General features: G+C 40.3%; 1 protein-coding gene across 3 annotated transcripts; it reads left to right on the forward strand.

Moving 5' to 3' along the window:
• Window positions 1-4257: 4257 nt before the first annotated feature.
• Window positions 4258-19898, forward strand: LOC145489237 (uncharacterized). Of its 3 annotated transcripts, XM_081468185.1 has the most exons (13): window positions 4258-5729; window positions 8071-8185; window positions 9106-9222; window positions 9722-9810; window positions 11523-11588; window positions 11972-12023; window positions 12932-12976; window positions 14426-14548; window positions 15507-15566; window positions 16573-16593; window positions 16721-16747; window positions 17328-17587; window positions 18254-19898. In XM_081468185.1, the coding sequence occupies exons 1-13, from the start codon at window positions 5550-5552 to the stop codon at window positions 18464-18466; spliced, it is 1368 nt and encodes a 455-aa protein (XP_081324311.1). In that variant the 5' UTR covers window positions 4258-5549; the 3' UTR covers window positions 18467-19898. The 3 variants fall into 3 exon arrangements, with proteins under 3 accessions (XP_081324311.1, XP_081324312.1, XP_081324313.1); XM_081468187.1 differs by lacking the exon at window positions 15507-15566 and having other exon boundaries at window positions 4260-5729; XM_081468186.1 differs by lacking the exons at window positions 16573-16593; window positions 16721-16747 and having other exon boundaries at window positions 4259-5729.
• Window positions 19899-21425: the final 1527 nt, after the last annotated feature.

Genomic DNA, 21425 nt, shown 5'->3' on the forward strand with positions numbered 1-21425 from the left:
TCCTCAACACGTAGATTTAGCCTCGCATGAATGTAGTTATTATTACAGGCTCACCGTTCTCGTAGCAAAATAGAATTTAGAGAACATGTAATCAGCGTGAGATTTAATAGCGCGTGTTCTGGAACTAAAGAAACTTAAAATCTTACTTCTAAGGCCAATGGTAGTTAGGTAAAGTCTGCATACGAGTCAAGTGGCTAATCAGGCCGGAGCTTATCCCGCTTTCTGTGTTATGAAGCGACTAGGAATATTTCTACTTCCCACTGGATGGGATGCCAGTCCATTCGCAGGTTTACCCCCCGGCATTACATTCGCCGATACCCATTTGTACACATGGGTGGGCACTGTGAGGGTTAAGTGGCTTGCCCAAGGACACAACGCAATGTCCCCGACCAGGACTCGAACCCGGACCACTCGATCCGGAGTCGAGCGCACTAACCATGAGGCCACCGCGCCTTTAATAATCACATGGTAAATATAAACGTTCTGAATACGAGTCTAAGCCTGTAGTTCGAAAAATATTATGGTCACGGTACGTTTAGTAAAGGCCTAAGCCCGTATAATCAAAATTCCCCGTATAATCAGTTTCCCATGCTTGTGTGACTGCTTTCTATCTGCAAATAAAAATGAATATTCATTAGTCGGGTCCTAGGTCCCTTCAAAAATCAACCTCGTTTCCAGGGTCTTTTCCTAAGCCAAGGAAAAGACCCTGGAAACGAGGTTGTGCCATGAAGGCAAATACAAACGACCAATACATCCTTCTGAAAAGTTGAAAATAAAGGTATTTCTATTTTTTGTTTTATTAGCAAGGTAGGTAAGAAACAACGGAGGTTAAATTAATTTAGTATAAATATTGCATCCGCAAGAAAGGTCAATTGAATTTAATTTCACATAGAGTACAACAGTGGAAAAACAACTTAATTGAGTTGGGGGAATATAGCTTTGAAAGTGATTAAATGCCACATTTACAAAGTTCAGGCGTTAAGTTGTTATGTCCGCGTCGTTTGTTTGCAAACGTTCCATCTTCTTTTACATGATGCTATCTCAGTGGCACTTCAAGTGGCGTGGTCCCAGGGGGGATACTTCCAAAACATTTTGGTGGTGGTGTGCTTCTTATAAGAAAACGTGCCTAATTCAATTCTAGAGTGCAAAAACCGTACCCTATTTCTGACCAAAATGGCCAAAATCGATACTCCATTTGTAACCAAAACATCTGAAAAACCATACCCCTTGAGGACCCACATACCTATATAGCCCATATCAGGGAGTTCCCCCCCGGGGTGTGATATGGATCTCGTATTATGTGTAACTCAACGTGCTCGATTCAAATGGAAGCTGTTGAGTAGTAACGTTCGACGGGCTCTGCCTGGTGTTCAAATGTTTGCAAAATGAAAATTGTGCTATGCAGTTGTTTTTCAATGCTGTGAAATATGTCACTTTAAAAAGAATGTAATATAGCGAAAATTAGTGCAATTGAAAACACATCTCTTAGAGCTCTTACTCTAGGCGAAGAACCTCTACAAACATTGTTTCCGTCGTGGCCGAACGTTAATAGGCTGATTTAGCAAGAGAACGGGAACGTCACTTGACGACGGCGCGCGCAGTACAAATAACCAAATATGGTCAGATGACGACTGCAGGGCGCGCGGAATAACCTAGATTCTGTTCTAATTTGACCATATTTGGGTATTTATACTACGCGCGCCGTCGTCCAGTGACGTTCCCGTTCTCTTGCTAAATCAGCCTAGTAATTTAACACAGGCAACTTGTGCGTCTTTTGTTAAGTTACTTTATTTCACAACTGGGGCAATTCACTCCAACGTCACTCAAACAAACAGCAAACACAATACAGCTCTCCGTCCAAGAAAACGCTCCTGCCAAAACCTGCTTTTGCTTCGACGGCAGCAGGACATTTTACGCATCTTTAATCTATTTTCTTGATTTTTCCCAAGTTGGGATAACACTGTAAACTAAATATTGAGATAGTTTTGCTCTTTATAAGACCCTGTTAGTCAAAACAGGAATTAAAATCAAGTTTTGGACGGATCTATATTTTTCTCTGTACGTTATAATATCTGCCTTCGAAGATGTATCGCCTTCAGAGAAGTCACAATATTAATGATCAGTATCGCGATATAAGCTTTGGCTTTGATTTATTGCCTTACACTCTTGGTTGATCAACACCTACTTTTGATAGTTGCTTATTCACGTTAAAGTCAACGTAAGAATTCTGTGAAAATTTTAGACGGACAATAAAGACCTGACTTTTCCTTCAAATTGGTCAAGTCATTAATCATCTTGGCCGGTCTCGTGGGTGTGTTCAGAAACGGCGGAGTTCTGGGTACGGGCGAGTCGTATATCCCTGTCGTGTTCTTTGATCCTCTCCTGCATAGATCTCCCTGTTTCCCCAATGTAGACTTTGCCGCACTCACAGGGAATCCTGTAGACAACACCATCTTGTTTGGCCGGGTTGACGGTGTCCTTTGGTCGCACTAAGTGTGATTGAAATGTCGTGTCGGACTTAAAGACGGTGCGAATGCTTTGTTGTTCTAGGCAGCGGTGGAGAGACTCCGAAACTCCTTGGACATAAGGTAAAACGGCGGTGGGTTTAAATTCCGCGACGGGCTCTCTTCTTGGGGTTGTTCGTGCCTTTGTGATCTTCTGTACAAAAGAGGAGAAATATCCGTTAGAAACAAGTATAGATGACAGATGTTTCTTCTCTCCAGCGATTACTGATGGTTTGGTCACGAGATGTTTGGCCCGGTCCTACAGACACTTCACAATACCGCGCTTTACTGACCGAGGGTGGTGTGAATCATACGCTAGGTACTGACCAGTATGTGTTGGTTTCCTGTAGACACTAGTGGTAAGGCGGCCATCAGGTTCTCTATAAACTGACGCGTCGAGAAAAGAGATCTTGCTATTATTCTCGATCTCCATGGTGAAACGGATTGATGGTTGTTGACTGTTTAGGTGTTGCAGGAAGACGTCAACTCTATCCCGATCCAGAATGGTGAAAGTATCATCTAAGTAGCGTTTCCAGATCTTAGTCTTGCAAGGTGCGGACTCTATTGCTTGTTCTTCAAATATCTCCTTGTAGAGATTAGCAATAACCGCGGATACAGAGCTCCCCATGGCTGCGCCGTCTCGCTCGTTGTTCGTAAATCGATCCGTTGTACTGGAAGTACGTAGATCTTAATACGAAATCCAAGAGGTCCGCGATTGGAACTGATGTAAGTGTCGTGCGGTCAGCCGCCAGGCCTGCGTCGTTCTCCATTTTTTGTAGCGCGGCTTGTACGGCGCCCTCGATCGGTACGTTGGTAAACAGTGACTCTACGTCGAAAGACACCATGATCTCGTGGTCCTGGATCTCTTCACTGGCGATGGTGGAGGCGAAGTCGGTTGAGTTTTTCACTGTGAAGTTCGAGTTACCTGCAAGAGGAGATAATACGTTAGCCAAGAAAGCAGACAGGTCGTATGCAAAGGTGTTGACACACGACACAATTGACCTAAGCGGTGTGTCGGCCTTGTAGATCCTAGGTGGTTGTTTGTGTCGGGGTCTAATCTTATTATAAACCGCCTCTGATATGTGTCCATTCTGTTTCAGGGTTAGCAGCTTCTTAGATAGCTTCCGGGTCAAGCGGTCTGTCGGATCTTTGTTGAGCAGCTGGTACGGTCCGGAATCAATTAGCGCTGACATTTTTGCGTGGTATGTGTCAGCGTCCAGGATTATGCTGACGCGACCTTTATCAGCGGGAAGGACCATGATGGAGTTGTCCTCTTTTAGGGTTTTAAGAGCCTCCTGCTGCTCCTTCGTGATGTTGGGCGTGGGTGGTTGTGTCTGTTGAAGGATAGTGTTGACAGATCTCCTGACTGTGTCTGCTCGCCCCGCATCCAGTAGCCTGACTGCTGACTCTACACAAGAACTACACAATATTCCCCAGTTTCTCGTATCGTTTAGAAGTCATAAAGCATCGCGACTATTTCATTGTATTAGTGCTTGTAGTTTTTACTCGCTGATTTCGTACGTGGAAACTTAACCGTGATGTGAACTTCAGTCTGCTGTATTTGCATGAACAAGACGATTTAAGTATTAAAAAGAATAAATAGCAAAATTTCAAGGCTAGCGGCTTCTTGCTCCTGAAAGATAATCAGTCGAACAAAACTTTAGTTTTTATAGCGCATGTCAATTGGTGTTGAAATTGGTATTTGCCTCTGTTCTGTCTATCTGAGATATGGGGGACAGGCTATCAGTCGGTGTCTATTTAGAAGTTTTGCTTCTGTTATCGGGTGTAGTTCTTCACAAAGCTTTGCTGTTGGGCTATGAATGTCATAATATTTCACATGTAAATTGTCACGAAAGTTGCTCCAAATATTCAAGGAGTTTTCAGCCAAAAGAAGCAGAGTCCGACTATTATGATATTAATCTGTACTATGGCTAATCAAATTAAGTCCAGTTGTTTTATTAAGTGACTTTTCAACACCTGTGTGAGCTATAACAGTGCCATTCTCTCAGTTTTTGGGCGAGAATTTCAGAGAATTTCAGCAATCATACACAATGCGTGACATGAAGCCTACATGAGTTGAAAGAGTTTCTTTAAATGTATACATATAACCAGACTGGGTTATATTTCGACCAAGTTCCCCCGTCCCGGATCTGACGTTCCCTCTTCCCTTAAACATGATATGTGACATTCCCGTCCCCGAGTCCCCATTTTGCTCCATTTCGCACCATTTCGCTCCATTCCTTATTTTCAGCACGGCCTATCCGTAAGACAAAGCCGCACACAGATAAGACTGTGGGCGTATGACCACGCAAGCCTTCGCTTCCGGAGTCGTCTCCCCGACGACCATTTACGGCTCATCGTTCGTGGATAGAGTAACTGAAATACGCGCACAACTATTTGAATCAGCAAGATCGATTCAGCGTTGTAGTTGTACGGCGAACGTCGCTGGAAATGCGGTCAAATAAGAGACCCCTTCTCCCTGCAGCGAAATCTCTGTCTAGCGTTCGGCTACGCGCCGGAGCAAAGCATTTAACTTGCACACAAAATCCCGCCAATACGCAGGTTTAATGTTATTCCCAGATCAAGTTTTTACGCAGTCTAGTATCAAAGTCAGCCAGTCGTAAACGAATTGGCTTTTTCTCTGCTAAATGATAAGCACTCGTAATTTGTGCAATCTTGAGCGATATACTGAACGGATGTAAATTCAAATCAGTGGAGCGAACCTGACGTCATCTCTGAATCCCTGAAGCAATCGAACGAGGAAGTGTTAAGACTAAAAAAAAACTGAAATCTTTATCGAAAACGCTGATGAATCGACTCTTTGCTCAGCTGTTTTGATTTCCAAATGTCGTGTATTTTTCCAGCAATTTGTACGTGCTAAAAATAGCGTAAAACGTGAGCATGACCCTTGCTTGCCTGGCATGCGGGCGCCAAATACCGCCGTCTTAATATGGCCGACATGGTGATGTTGAGAAGAAGACGACATTTTCTCCCAGTCACTAAGCAAGAGTCGAAGTAGTAAAAACGACCAGACAACAGTGAAGAATGATGCCACTTTGGGCTGTAATCGTCGGCTTTGTCTTTGTTAGCTTCTTACAAGATTCGTTTGAAGCTGACTTCACATCCATTCGCGACTTGAAAGCAGCTAGCGATTCTCTGGAACGACGGGCAATTTGTGAGTCCTTATGCAGATCCGAGAGGCCAGATACGACGCACTTCGAAAAGGTTCGTAAAGATATTAAAATTTGAATATGCGTGCTGTATTTACGCTCGTAACTTGATTTATAGCGACATGTACCTCTATTGTATTTTATATTTTATGGGCATTGACATCCTTATTTTTCATTCAACGATAGAAAGAACACACGAGAATACTGCGAAGTCACGCCGAAAACGAAATTTTTTACTAGTCTGAACATTTTCGATTTATCAGCTGTGTCTGTTCTGGATCTTTACGATGATCTTGGTTTTATGTTCTTCACATTTTGACGCGCGGGTTGTCGATTGTTCTTCGAACTATGTCAGGAAGTGTTTCTCAAACACATCTATTAATTTTATACCGTCGGTACGATTTTCAGGATGTCAACGTATGTTTGTTTGTTTATTTGTATATGCGTTTTCAACCATCGATCATAAGTTCCAAGCGAAGAATTTGTGAGAGATAAAAGGCAAGATACCAATCGTTTTGTAATGCAATCGTGAGAAATTATTTTCCCAGATTCGATCAAACCTGATCAAACGTTCTTTTTCGCACGATTAGCTGTCACGCGAATCGACGATTTAGAGCAGGAGATTGCCTTATCTTCGAAGAAACTATTTTTTTTAAAGGTTGTTTCTAACTTCAAATCGCGAGGGACTGAAATGGCAAAGGTGTGGTGACCATGAGGGTTTCTACAAAAAAGCTAGAATAAAGTGAAAGAATACTTTGTTAATGACCACCAACATGGAGGCTATGTAGTCACAAAAAAAAAAGACAAAACAAAAAAAAGGACTCATAGTAAACAGAACTTCATCGCTGACTTGTTCAGTTTTTTAAAAACCAGTTAAGATTTCAAAACAGAAATCAGTAACCACAAGTGCATATCCTTTGCACTTCCTTGCAATGACGTATGGCGACGGCGTTGGGTGGGGGGTGGAAGAAAATGAATATATGTGTGTCCGTTTGTGAGCATAATTATATTGAGGACACTTGAAACATGAAGACTTGGCATTTTTTGTACATGCTGTTAACGTCTGAGGGTGGTCGAATGAAACAGCAACCAAAGGCGAATACATCTTTTTTGAACTCAAATACACATCAATAATTTCCGACTTTGAAGTGAATACAACTGAGGCAGATGGATCTAAATATGAAAATGTGTTGCCACTGTCAGTTCCTCGGGCTTCAAGTATTTCTGGTTTTAAAAAGGGAGTAAGGGACTGCTTGACTTCAACAAATGTTTGATTTAGTTGTTGTAGATGCTTCTATTTTATCAGGTGGTCTGCCTTGCATGAGGATTGAAATCTCTTTTGTTGACCATCCTTATGGCATTTTTGTTCCTTTTTTTAATTGTATAGTATTTTATTTAGTTTTGTGTTACCACTGGCCACTAAATTGTAATAGGTAAAATAAGTAAATAAGGTATTTAGTGTAAACATGCTTATCTTAGACATTGCAGGTATATATATCTGGAGAGCCTTCATTTTCTAGTCACTGCCAAAAAAAAAGTACTAATAAAACAATGTCAAGTGTCTACAGTTCGAGAGTCCTTACTGCAGTATGTCATAATAGCAGAATGTGTATATATTATTAGCATAAACTTGTGTGCTTCCCCTCGGTTTGCAATGCTCCTCCAATTTCTCAAGATGCTTTTCCCATCACTTGGGATCAACCTCTACACACAATTGGAACAAAAACAAATTCTGAAGACAGCAAAAATTATACAAAACCATCAGCCCCAGTCCAATGTGGCTGTCAGAGCAGACATAACTACCCAAATTACTTGCTCATTTGGACACTGTCCAAATTAAGAATTTAAATCACACAGAACTTTACAAAATTAATAAATAAACATGAATGTGATTGTATTGGATTTTGGGCAGACAAATTACCTTTAAGTACTAAGTAACTGCTAGTTGTAAAATGATATTGAATTAATTGGAGATCGATAGAGGGCACTATTTCGTATTCCTGTGCCCTGCCAAATGAGTTATTGAAATCTTGTTCAAATTCAAGCTAGTGATATTTGTATTGAGAGTTTAACAATTCATGTGCATGTACATGTATAGAGGATCCTATGGAATCTGACCAGTGATAACAAATGAAAAATATTTTGGGATCGTCCCTTATTGGCTTCTGTACAATCCAATTAGCTCTCATAAATAAATTAATTTCATCAGTTAAATTCTCTTATATATTAATTCTTGTGACTGTGTGAAAATCTATGTTCACAATAAAAATATATTTGCAATACCGCCACAGTTTATCGCTTGTTTTCTTTCAAAATCTGATGAACTATTAAGGAATCTGAGAATGTATCAAGTTAATTATAGATTTGTTAAGTTTTTTTTTTTTATTTTATATTAGGAAATCTCTATGGATATGTGCATCCATACATGTGTTCGCAATAAAAGAGAAGGTTTCATACGCGAAGGTCACAAAGGAAGGTCACAACGGAGTGCTTACCAGCAGGAAGACAATGGTAAGGGTATGGTGAAGTTAAAGCATATTGTAGGTGACTAAGTTATTTTAACTAATATCTTTAACACAGCTTTGCCATGGCAAGGAGAAACTTTCCACATAAATAAATAGTAATGTTACAGCTTCATTCATTTGGTAACCTACTTTTTTACTATTAGTTCAGTTCCAGAAAGTATCCATATATACTCCCCCCACAGAAGGGATTGGAATTTCCTGGGGGTGGGGGTTCTGTAAGACCAAAAAATTTAAAGAAATGTATAAAGCTCAATTGGAATTTCTAGAGGGGTGGGCAGGGTGGGGGGGGGGGTTAGAAAAATTCCCTTCTGTGGGGGAGGTCTGGATATTTTCTGGAACTACACATTTGCAACCAACATTACTAACTTCAAACAAATTCTCTTTTTGTGTAACGTAATATTTACAACTACACTATAATACATTAATTTCACTAGCTAATTAAATTGTGTTCAGCACATTGCATACAAAGGATAAATAAATAAATTATTTTAAATTTCACTGTATTACCTACATGTACTTGCGCAGGAGACTTATCTATATATATATTGCAGAAACAATGATGGAAATAATAATTTATAATTTACAGACTGATAAATGAACACTGCTTTAAAGAAACATCAAATTTATTAAGTGAACAACCCCAGGTGAGCAGCCGTTAACAGGCTCTGAACTAGTTGAGGATGGGGTGAGGAGAAAGCCCCCACCCCTTGGACTTCACTTGGGACCAATTCCTTATCAGCCCTTCCAGCTGTGACCACATCCTTCTTGGTGCTTCCTTCCAGCTGCAGCTCACTGGCTACAGCTGAAATTGGCAAGAACTGTGTATCTATGCTTCTACTTCCTTACCTAATATATTATGACTGTAATATGTAACATTTTCTCTATCTTTGTATCTTTTCAATGCAGACTGCCTCAAGCCACAGGATTTCGTGGAATATCCTGGACGAATACCCTCATCTATAACAGTGGATTATTCAGCCAGAAAACCAAACTTATCAATCTCTTGGAGTCCAGTGCATTATAGTAAGTTGTAAAATATTAATTTAATATATATTATTAGTTACATCATTGACATTATATACATGGACATTATCGTAAGTTCCTCTTTACTCCCAGTTTCCACCCCTTTCTTAATCAGTGGCCCTGGTGCAATTCCAACACTATTAGCTTTTTCTATTTTCAACAGATTATGCACTGTGATAGTATTATAATAATTAGAGTATGCTGCCTTGTTTCTCTCTGTTCCTTCACATTGGAAACTTCCAACTTCCTGCCCTCATTTTTCCTGCTGCTAATGTACACAGTCACTAATTCCCTAACTATTTATTTTCAGGTTCTGGCCCCCTGCTCCCCTGCCCCCCTGTCCCCCTGCCCCCCTACCCCTGGCCCCCTGCCCCCTCTTCCTCCTACATGTCTGTATCGCATACCCCTTTCCCTCTGTCTGTCTAATGGTCCATATGATACTGCTTAATCCATGCAGCCTTAACTCTCCCTAATACTCTTATCTTGTATTTTTTTGTAGATAAGAACTGGACCAGGTATGCCTTACATTACTCTTCCACGGGAGAAGCAGTTAACATTGACAGAATGAATTGTAAACTGATACCAAAGGTGTGTGGGCAGTTGATTCCTTTCCTGTATACAAGTTTAATAAAATCCATCCATATTGACCCTGTTGCTGACTGCATTTGATTGGGCAGTGACTAATCAAGTGGAATTAAATTGATGGAAATTTTCCGGCTATTAAAAGTTCCAATGGACTTGCAGTTGATTGACCAATACTGATATATTGCAAGATGTTGCAAGTTACAACTGTCAGTGTATCTAATTTTGTGCAAAATGTTGTATTGAAATTGTTTCGAAATTGTTTCGATCATTACAAACTTGGGTTATCTGATGGAATGGATAACTTACATGTCATGGGTGCTTTTTAAAGCATATAAAATGCTTTTAAATGCAAACATAAAAATAAGAATGATGACTTAAATGATGAGTGATTAAGATTAAAATCACTGTTTTTGTAGTCAAACCAAGGGCGCTTTCCATTCGACCAAAAATTCCAGTGTGAATTTCCAGAAATTTCTATGGGCGAATGGTACAGACTTTTCCAGTGTGGAAAATGACAGGCCACACAGTTTTGTTTGCTTGGAATTTTTCAATGACTTCGAGGTTTAAATTGCAAATATAGAAGCAAACGGAACACTGATATGTCGACATCGTGACTTTTTATAGACCACAACAGCATGGACCTTATACAAACCAAAACAGTTGCAGCAAAAACGTCGTAAAACAAAGGGTTTAACGAGTTGTACAATGGTTCTGCACGCGTTATAAATCTTTGTACATTTCTTAGCCAAGCTATGCAAAACAAACAAGTACACCAGAGGGGCATTATTTTTATAAAATGTTTTCTTCACGAACTTAGCTGTAGCTAGTATTTATTGACATATAAGTGGAAAGATTCTAAAGTATTTCAATTTTCGAATACGCATCGCCGTCATCCTTGCGTGAGATGTCCAATTCGCTGTCATCACGGCCAAAAGAATTAGTGCTGAATAGAAAATCGAGAATTTGCATAATTTCCGAAAAAGAGGACAACCTCGTGAGGTATACCGAAATTTTCGAACGTATTTTCCTGGAAATTTCCGTTCCATTTGGTTTTCATCCCAGAATTTCCAGAATTTTCGGTTGAATGGTTTGCTTTTCAGAAATTCAACGATTTCCGGATTTTCTGGAACTTTTCCCTGGAAATTTTCGTACCATTTGTCTCCGTTTCGAAAATTTCGGAATTTTTGGTCGAATGGGAAGCGCCCCAAGTGAAGTGTGCCCCTCAAGAGTTACTTTCATGAATTGATTATTTGAACATTGAACCTGCTAATCGTGTCAAGAAATAATGCAATGATGAATCGATTGTTTGGGTACTGAACCGGTTAGCTGCCTATTCTTGAATGACTAACAGGTCAATATTCAAGTAATCAAATGATTATTGCCAAGGGTTTCATTAACGTTTTCAACAGGAGGGCAACTGGTTTTCACAGGTGGGCAAAACTATTTGAACTGAACTTCTAATATAAAAAAAATTTTCCTCTTGAAAGTCAAACCAGAAGGGCAAAATCTTCCTAACAACCAGTCGATTTGCCCAGTGCCTGGCCCTTAATGAAGCCACTGTATTGCATTCTTAAAAAGACTACTGGTGGGTTCAATGTTCAAATATGCTTCACTTACATTGGTTTGATTGTAATTGTTTCATATACTTGGTTCTTTGAACAAAGCTGTTTCTATGCCATGATGGGTAACAATGCTTGTGTTTTGTTTGTGTTAAGGATCAACATGAGTGGATTTTACAGAATGGCAGTGGTTGGAACTATCCTGATGGGATCTGGGTTGCGGTATGTATTCATATCAAACCTCAGAATGAAGTAGTTACCAAGAGATACATGTAGACCAGGTAGCAAGACACTTTCACTCTCACAACTTGCCCCTTTACTGACCCTGCAGGTGTACAAATAGGTTTCCAGCAAATTGAATGCTGGGGGCAACCCTGCGATTGGACAAGCATCCCATCCAGATAGACGTAGAAATACCCCAAGTCACTTCATGCTAGCTGCTGAAACTGAAGATAAGTGCCAGCCTGATGGCTGGGCCACTTGTCTCATATGCAGACTTGACCCTTCTTTCATTGACAATATTATTTAGAAAAGTATGTTACCTCATGAGCTCATTACTTGGTTAACATCACTGTTTTCCTTTGGGTGTCTTTGGCTTCTTGCAGATCATCACGTATCCTCATAGGAAATATGATAGCTTCGACATGAAACGATTTGGTAATTTTTTTCTTTTTTCACTTAACTCCATTTAGGGCAGGGTAGAAAAGTAGTGTAGGAAGATAAAATCAAGATGATCACAGTTGGTTTTACTTTATGATTTTTATACTCCTGATTGACAAAAAAACCATCATTAGTTAAAAATCCAAGGATAAGATAGTATCAAGGTATTGCATTTTGCATCACTTTAAAAATTGTGCAACATCAGGCTTCTTTTTTTCGACCCCTCCCAACAAAATTGTCGGTCAGTACTCAGAAATGTTGGCATGCAAACATATCTCCTTCACTATTATACCATCACTTTTATTAACGAAATCTGGGAGAATTTTAAGTACTTAAAAATGCCCACCCGACCATTACAAAGTTGGACATGATAATTGTGTTATCCAGGTCTAGTTATATTATATAATAAGCACAATGCAGTTTGGACCTTTATCCAGGCCTAAACTAGTAAGAGCAGAAATTGCATCGACCCTTACGAAGGGCTTGTTTACCAATGATAGCATCAGCCATTTAAAGCAGCAACGACGGTCAGCAGGGTAGGAGACTTTCGGCTTTGAACCCAGACCTCTGGTCGTTGTGTTTTGTTCCTGGGCAAGATTTGTTACTCTAACTGTGTTGTTCTCAACCAAGGTGTATGGAATCCTCAATGGAATTAGCATCTCTAGGGTGTGGTGGAGGGGGGGGGGGGGGAGATAACAGTTATAGTGTTAATGCCAACGAGCTTAAGTCAGCCAAAAAGAAGACTGACGAAGCAGCGGGCATACATTCCTTACCCATAAGAATACTCATTTTCATCTCAATATTAACAAGACCTCCTACTACCTTCAATAGATTAACAACTTAAAGTTATTAAAATAGTACAGTAGGTGTAATGATAGTAACAGAATTGTTTGTTTCATTTCCAGGTACCACGCCGAGGCCTCCACCAACGTTTCCTCCAACGTCAAGCGGTAAGACCGTAGAGGGTGTCCTAGTTATTGTCCTTTTACTGTAGTGACTTGCCAGAATCTTTGACTGGGTTACAAACGATTTCTCTTCCATCTTGATCTGGGAATCATCTTGCGAAAAAAAGAGATTTTTTATTATTATTGAGGTTTTCATTTGTCTTTTTTCCATACATTTGTCTGTAAAAGCGAGTCGCATTTCACGGGAAAATTTAGAGACTGATTTATATGAAAAATTAAAAGAGCAATTCCTCCATTGCTTCGCAGAAAATCTATGTTCTTCAAATTTGACCATAAAACTTTCTGCTGGGTATCCTTTCCTTGTAACTCATAAAATACTCAGAAAGTCAATCACTCTCAACTTATTGGGTATCAAACTTTTAACTTTTCTCATACATTCACTACAATCTTTACTGTGTTTGCCCCCAAGCAAGATAACGTCAGAAACTGTAAAAATTAGGTCAGTCAATCAATAATCAACAGAATAGTCACAGTCTATTAACAAAACTGTTCTTTCCCGTTCATTCAATCTGAAGTTTATCCTTATTATACCGTGATGATTTGTAGTGAAAACAATTTTAGAAGAACGAATGTGACTATTCTTGTCAGCATGCATCCAGCATCATTCTTGTGCTTGTGGCTGTGTTGTAGGAATAGAAAACGAAGCAGTTGTATCTCTCATAAATGAAACAAAATTCATAAAATGTTATTGTGTTTCCAAGCGTAAGAAGTAAAATCAACCATGAATTTAAACCAGAATATCCTTATTGTTTACATTTCTTTGTTTTGGTAAAAGGCAAACCTGTGTTACTCACTTTGTTGGTAGACAAGTGACCTGTATCTGTCACAAAGTTTATAAACACCTCTAGTTTAAACCTTGTAACCCTGTTTTCCTTTCAGGTCGCGCAGCCATCCCATATAGTTTTTTTTTGTTTGTGCTTAATTGAAAGATTTCTTTTGGACATGAATATTGTTTGTATGTGGAAAATAAAGTAAACCTAGCAGAAAGGAAACTCCAGTTCCCCTGCTGTCCTAAAATTTGCTTGTTTACCCTGATGCAAGTGGAGGCGTGTTGGTTTCCAGATCAAGCGGTCCAGGTTCAAGCCCTGGTCGGGGACATTGTGTTGTGTTCTTGGGCAAGACACTTTCCTCTCATAAATGGGTACCGGCGAACTTAATGTTGGGTGTAACCCTGCAATGGACTAGCATCCCATCCAGGGGGAAGTAGAAATATTTCCAGTCACTTCATGCTACAGAAACCGGGATAAGCTCCGGCCTGATGGGCCACTTGGCTCGTAAGCAGACTTTGCCTTTTACCTAAACTGATGTAATAGATAGTTATAACCTACTTGTTTATACTCTGCATAGCGTTGATGCGAGTTATTTCTGCGGGTGTGTCTATCACTTGTTATGATGATGGTGTTATCTCATGGTAATGACACATTCTCTCCGCAGACGTACCCACCAAACTTATAGCCGCCATTTTGGGTGCAGCATTTGGTTTTTTGCTGCTAGTGTTTGCAGTTTTGTTTTATCGGAAACAAATCAACTTGAGGCCTTTCCGTACTTGTTTTCCAGGTTGGTATACTAATGCTTAACCCCCAGAACAAGCCTTGCAGTAGGGGCTTTAGAGCTTTAGAGCTGTGTCCAAAAATAACCTATGGGGTGGCCATTTTGGAAGATTATTCTATGTAAATACAGTTAAACCTCCCTAAAGCGACCACCGAAAATGTCAAGCCTAGGTTGTCGCTTACTATAGGTGGTCGCTTACGAGAGCTTTGACCATATTGCGTCAAAAGTTTCCCCGGTGACATCTGGTAACTGCCGAGACTTTCCCCATGCGCCAATGCCCGTGTAAACCCACAAAATATTTGAGCTTTTCAAAGGTTTCTATTCAGAGTATCATAGTTCGCTTCTGATAAACTACAACACCTTATTATCCAATTTCTGCTCTATTATCTGTCAAGTGGTCGCTTACAGGAGGTTAAAAACAAAAGAAAATGTCAAACTTTTAGCTCTAAAAGTGGTCGTGGTCGCGTACGAGAGGTATTCGCTTACAAGAGGATCCGAATATGGTGATTTGACGTGGAAACTTTTGAAAACCTGTCACTGAGGAGTGGTGGTCGCAATTGAAGGTTCGACTGTATTTTTAATGATTTGGAATTTGCACTGGCACATCCCACAGAAACGCTCTTCGTTCACTGTTTCCTTATCGAATTGGAATTGGAGTGTTCATTTTTGCGGAGGGAGGAAAACTCGAGAATCTGGAGAAAAACCCCTCGGGGCAAGGCATGAAGCCACGTAATGATACCCCCTAATGACGCCAGTTCTAGGCTTCGAACTCGGGCACGCAAGGCGAGCGCTCGCACCACTGCCCCATCGCTTCTCTCTCATACTGACAATTGCTGTTATGATATGACTAGTTTACAAGTACTGCATGTTAAAGCTTTGTGAGTTAATGCCTCAATCAAATCTCTCCTGTTATTCTGATTACTATTATGCTTATCTTTCCATTGATCATTTTTGTTAGAAACAGACAGTGACCGGGCACATGAGCCAATAAATTCCAGGATTTTCAATCCATCTGCACCGCCAGGTAGGACACTAGATAAGTTATGTAATATCTTGTCCTGTTGGAGCGTTTACGCCCAAACCTTTGGCAGGTCAATACTACCATTCGTTATCAACTGATGTTGCTATGTTGGTATCACACAAACTTTTTATCACGAATTGTGATGAGCATGTTATTAGATACAACTTTTTGCAAAGGTTAAAGAATTTTGTAGGTAGGGTTCAGGGCAACCTTAAATGTTCGAAAATTTGAAATGTCTCTGATTCCTACCTTCAGAATTTTTTGAACTTTACAAAAAGTTGTATCTTAACATGCTTGACGTGGAAAAATGGCTTCACCGCGCCACTTATGAAATGTAAGTACTTAAAGCTTAAAATAAGGGTGTTTTTAACAGGTTGTATCGTTGCTATGGTAACCTTTTATCTCATGAAGTTGGCCAGCCACCTTAAATAAGTAACGTGTATGAACTCGTTAAACTGCTCGTGATTTACGTAAATATCGATAACTTTGCAAAGTTTGAAGACGAACTTTGAAAAGATTAGAGAGTTAGACTTTATAAATTTATGAGGCTCTGAGGGAAGCTTAAAACTATCAAACTTGATCAGGCTGGTTGTTACGGTGCAACATTTCACTAGCGTTATTTATCAAATTTATAGAGCAAACGTGCTTCAAAACTGAACTTTATTGCCAACAGACTAAATGTACGTGTTTGTCAGTAATCCAGTCCTGAAAGGAGCTACGCTGACCTCTCGGTTTGCGCATCTTGGAAAGTTTAGTCTAAATTTTTCAAGTTCGTCGTTTGTAATCAGTGTGTCAATCTTCTCCATCCTAAACCATCCTTGTTACTTTATTGTTTGTTATTATCTCTTTGGTGTTTTGCTATCCTAATAAACTATTATTCTAGGTTTGTTCAATTTGAAGGTAGTTTTGCACGTGGTCCAAACAACTCAAAATACCGTGATTGAACTCCTTTAATTCTCTTCTGTTTTTAACATATTTGATAATTTAGCTTTGTTTCCCATCTTTGCAGTTGAACCAAATAATCGGCCAGGTAGGGATGGTGTTCCTTGTCTTTTCAGTAACCTGATATCGAGTTGTTTTTAACTTTGGAGAATTGGAGGATTACAAGCTGTTAAGCGTGTTTTAATGAATTGGATCATTTTGCTTTTGTCTTTCAGGTATAGCAGAACCGGAGAAAAAGTCAGGTTTGATGTCTGAATTTTTATTTCTATTGATACCAGTAACGTTTGAGTGTTATTTGGGTCATTTTTTCCCTAGGCACTTAAAGGGGCTACATCACGCTTTGCGCGTCTTGAACAGTTTAGCCTAGATTTTTCAAGTCAGTCGTCGTTTGTAATCCGTGTATATTTTCTCCATTTTCAACCATCCTTGTCCCTTTAGGGTTTTTTAACCAATGATAGCTAGCGTAGCGTAGCTAGAATGAGTTATAACAGTCAGTTGGGGAAGAAAGAATTCACTCGCTCGGTCGGTCGGTCGATCGGTCGATAGGTCGGAAACAATGTTTGGATGTAATTCCGCTGACCAGGGTATTTTACGAGAGGGCCGACCATTGTGAACAGAATGGCTGTCAAAGCAATAAACGAATCCGTGTCAATCTTCCTCTTCCTTAACCATCCTTGTTCTTTTATGGTTTATTATTATCTCTTTGGTGTTCTTCCATCTCAGTGAACTATTATTTTCAGGTTTCCTTCAATTTTGCACGTGGTCAAAACAACTTTAGATACCGTGACTAAGTTCCTTTAAATTTGATTGTTTTTTTTGTAGGTCCTGAAATCTATTACGCGTGTTATTATCCGGAAAGTCCCTCGTACCAACTTGAAGTGGCCAATGTCGTGAACTGCTTCCGAGAAAATGGTTACAAAGTGGAAATGGACGTGATGAATGCTAACGAGCGACTCGATCTTGGACCAACTCGTTGGGCGGAGCAGCAAATTAAGAATGCACTCAATGTACTGGTCTTTCTGTCGCCAGAACTTCTGCGATTGTGTGCAAGCGACCTCGAAGGAGTGCAATTCTCTCAACAGGTACAGTGTAAAGATCAATCCGATATTTCCTTATTTTCTACCACGTTATACCCATCCAAAGTGACGTCACGTTTGCGTGCCTGTTACTAAACAACATGACGTCATGTTACTAAGACACGTGACGTTTTCAAAAATAGGCATTTCCGAGTAGCCTTTGCTTCGATTTCAAATCGAGTCCTTGTGCGAAACTTTGCCTATGAAAATGAGTTTGATTTGCATGAAAATTATATTATTATAAAATGTGAGGACGCCCACAACACAAGCATTTGTAGGTATGTGTTTTCGGTTCTATACCTCCTCGATACAGTAAAACAGGATGGCGGACTTTCACTTATGCGTGTGCTGATGCTTACAGCTGGGCGTTCTCGCTTGACATAAGCATAAGCACAAGCACAAGAAGAAAAAAAGAAATCAAACAGTTTTCTACATGCTTGTGCTGTGGGCGTTCTCGCTACCTTTTGATATGTTTATCAGTTATGCTTGTGATTGTGCTCACGTCGTAGTGAAAACCAGGCTTTATGGAAATGGAACTCTTCGACAAAATTTTTCACTTGTCTCCCCGAAGGCTTCGAGAGTTCGTTTTTATACGGTTAATTCGGTGTTTACCACGCAGTAATTCCATATCAAGAAAACAGTGAAATTTCTAATGACATATTTACTCCACAGGAACACGAAATCCGCTGGGTCGAACTCGACTTGATTCGAAGAGAGTACACACAGACACGCTCACTGCGTAAAATGGTTTGCATTATTCTGCCAAATACACGCGTCGACCCAAAGGATCTCCCGCCGTGGGCACAAATTACATACAAATGGCCCGAGGACAAGATGAACATTTTCAAACGTTTAAACGGCAGACCTATCATTCAACCCTCGTAGCATTTATTAATGGAAAAAATACTTAAACAATGTGTTACCAGCACGTAAGAAATATGTATAGACAGTTATTTTTTAATGGGAGGCAATTCTTAGGTGTGTTATTGTATTTAAGTTTCATTTCCTTTCAAAACACTGTATTTGTTAAGCTCAGTTGTCGATAGTGAAGAAGTTTCTCTCAGATTGTAGCAATGCAAAGGATATGAAAGAAAGGAAAGCTGTGCTTGCGCACCCCTTGCGGGCTACTTTAGGATGCAAACGGAAAACCAGTTTTTGGGCTTGCCCCTTGGGCTTGCTGTAACTGTGATGTACTAGCCCAGTAGCCATTGTCACTAGCCCTCCAAAATGGCATCGCTTACAGCACTTCTGTAATTTCAAAGTCGTCAAAGTTTTTTCTCAGGAAACTTCAACTGCCCATCGGGTGTGGGAGACGATTTTTAACAACATCGAAGAATGGAAGTTTAGTTCTATATTTAGTTCTGTAATTTAGTTCTATATTTTTATTTATTTTTGTGGACAGCTTCAGATGACGCGTTATTTTTATTATGCCGAGGTTGTATGATAGGTACTTATTGACCAAGTGGGAATGCTGGACGGGAATATTCCATGGTAGTATGCGGTCATTTTGAGCGCAGAGTGAATAGGTGGAAAATTTGTTCCCTCCGGGTATCCTTACTTGGAGTAATTGAGGTGAATAAGCAAAGAACCTCTTAGCCAGGGTCATCGTGTTGTGTTCTTGGTCGAGGCACCTTACCTTTCAGTGCCTCTCCACCCGTGTGTTTAAACAAGCACCGGCGAATTTGATGCTGGGGTGGGAGCAAGGGGGGGGGGGGGTGGTGGTCCGGTGGAACCGTGCAATGGACTAACATGGGGTGGGAGGGGGGGTGGGGTGTAGAAATAGCAGCGGCCTGTTGGGCCATAAGGCTCCTAGGCAGTCTGTGTAAGAAATTCTGGTGTAAAAAGGGTAACAGCGATTTAAGGCTGCACTCTAACAGTTACATCACCCTGTTTATTTCAAAATTCTTCGAGAGTTCTCGAAAATCTTTGTAAATATTGTGTAACCTTGTAGGTAATGTTCTAAAATTATTTTCAATTTGCATTGTGCACTTTGATTTCACATAATTGGTACTTCTCTGGATAAATCAGAAGTGAGGAATTTCTGTGGCTCTATCATAACCCTTTTAGTGGCAGGAATTTTGTCTCTCGTTTCAGTTTCATTGTATGGGAAAATCGGACAGTAGATAAATTAATGTTCGCAAAAAGTCAAGAGATCACATCACAATGTTGATCTAGTCCGTTGCATGTGTGATGAAAATGACTTCTTTCAGTTGGATGAACTTCACAGTGGTGTATAGTATTATAGAGAAAAGATGATTTCGTGTACCGAAATTAATGATAGAATTTTGTAGTGAAATAAAGCTCCAATGTATATTGATCACTCTTGTGATGAAATTGACTTATTTGGTTGAATTTCACGGCTTTCTGTAGTATTAAGAATAGAGAAAAGATGATTTTGCCAGTGATTTTGCCTTGCCTGTCCCATCTTTGACAACTACCCCAGCTCATTTTGATACCACGGCTGCGACAATTTGGGGTCTCAGCTCCCATGACGAGTCCTCAGAACTCTCCAGAGCATCTGAACTCGGAATTCGGGATATAATTCATGGTAGGACACACATATAGTTTGCTTTTATTTACTGCCGTTTGCTTGCGGTTAGCATCTATACACTGTGTTTGCTTGCGGTTAACATTTATTTACCGCTGTTTGCTTCCGGTTAGCATTTCAGGGGTAAAGGGGAAGGCGACTAAATGTGTCCCACCATGAATTCTATATGCCCGGAATTCTTTTTTCTGAATACGCCTAGTATAAGGTGACCATATCGTGGGCTCAAGCTTAGAGCCCATTGAGTTCATGTGTCTTTTTTTTTAAGTTGACCGCTGTCCAGGTTCTGGTTTCTGGTTAGATGGCAGGCTCAGGACAGTTTAACTCGGTGTAATTAGGAACTTCACTTTTAGGCTTGGCTGCATCTATGTTAAGGTACACTTCCAGGTTTTAAGAAATGGGTCCTCCCATGCCTATTCGCGGGTTGTTCGACTCGGGTCCCTTTAGCCTGCGAACAGGCTCCCGGCGAGGAGGGAAAAAAAATTTGGCGAGCGCGAAACAGAAGAATTCGGTGAGCGAAGCGATCGGGGAGGGATAAGGGCTCACGGGGAGCCTGTTCGCAGGCCCCCAAGGAAGCTCAAGGAGCTTGGGAGACCTGTGGTTACCTCTCGAGAGTATTCCACGCTTGTTTGGAAATGCCAAGGGCTTCCAAAAATCATGAGACATCAATTAACAATGTTGGCCCATACAATTATTGAAAGCTATCAGTGGTATTTAGGCTAACCGTAGTGACATTTCATCATTTCGCTATTTCGCCCTTTCGTTCGCTAGTTGACGAATTTCCATAGTTTGGGCATACTATATTAAAAGACCATAAAATCGCCATGTTCTCGACTCAGTCAGAAATTATCAAAGAATTTCGGCGGAAAGTCTTACTAAGGATTTACAATTAACCCCTTCTATGTTGATTTACAAAATGCCAAATGACTCGGAGTATTACTTTGGTTTTGCAGTAGACGATTCCTCGGAGTTTGGTGATGAAATCGCCAAGTTAATATCTGTACGGTCTCAAGTGGACCAAACGACCTGCAGTCGGAAATTGTTACTGAATTTCGACACTTCGACCGTTCCTGGCTGCTGAGGCATACGTAGTGACTGCGACTATTAAACCCCATCCAGTGCCTTGTGTTACTGTACATCTATGCCCCGTATAAACAGACTGACCCTTGACAGCACAAAGAATTTGTTTAGAGCTTAAAAGAAAATTACCATAAACAGCCTTGCTGTATACTGATCGATACTGTACATCTATTGTTTCTTGAATGTTTCGAAACATAATCATTTCCATTTCCATGTGGG

The sequence above is a fragment of the Orbicella franksi genome, chromosome 6 (genome assembly GCF_964199315.1).
Source record: "Orbicella franksi chromosome 6, jaOrbFran1.1, whole genome shotgun sequence".
Taxonomy (NCBI): domain Eukaryota; kingdom Metazoa; phylum Cnidaria; class Anthozoa; order Scleractinia; family Merulinidae; genus Orbicella; species Orbicella franksi.

What these genes read in the sequence shown, in the direction of transcription:
- LOC145489237 (XM_081468185.1), top strand. Translation starts at nt 5,550, where the DNA reads ATGATGCCACTTTGGGCTGTAATCGTCGGCTTTGTCTTTGTTAGCTTC. An exon ending in CTTCGACATGAAACGATTTG is followed by an intron (nt 12,024 to 12,931) that starts GTAATTTTTTTC and finishes TTTCATTTCCAG; the next exon opens with GTACCACGCCGAGGCCTCCA. An exon ending in CAATCCATCTGCACCGCCAG is followed by an intron (nt 15,567 to 16,572) that starts GTAGGACACTAG and finishes CCATCTTTGCAG; the next exon opens with TTGAACCAAATAATCGGCCA.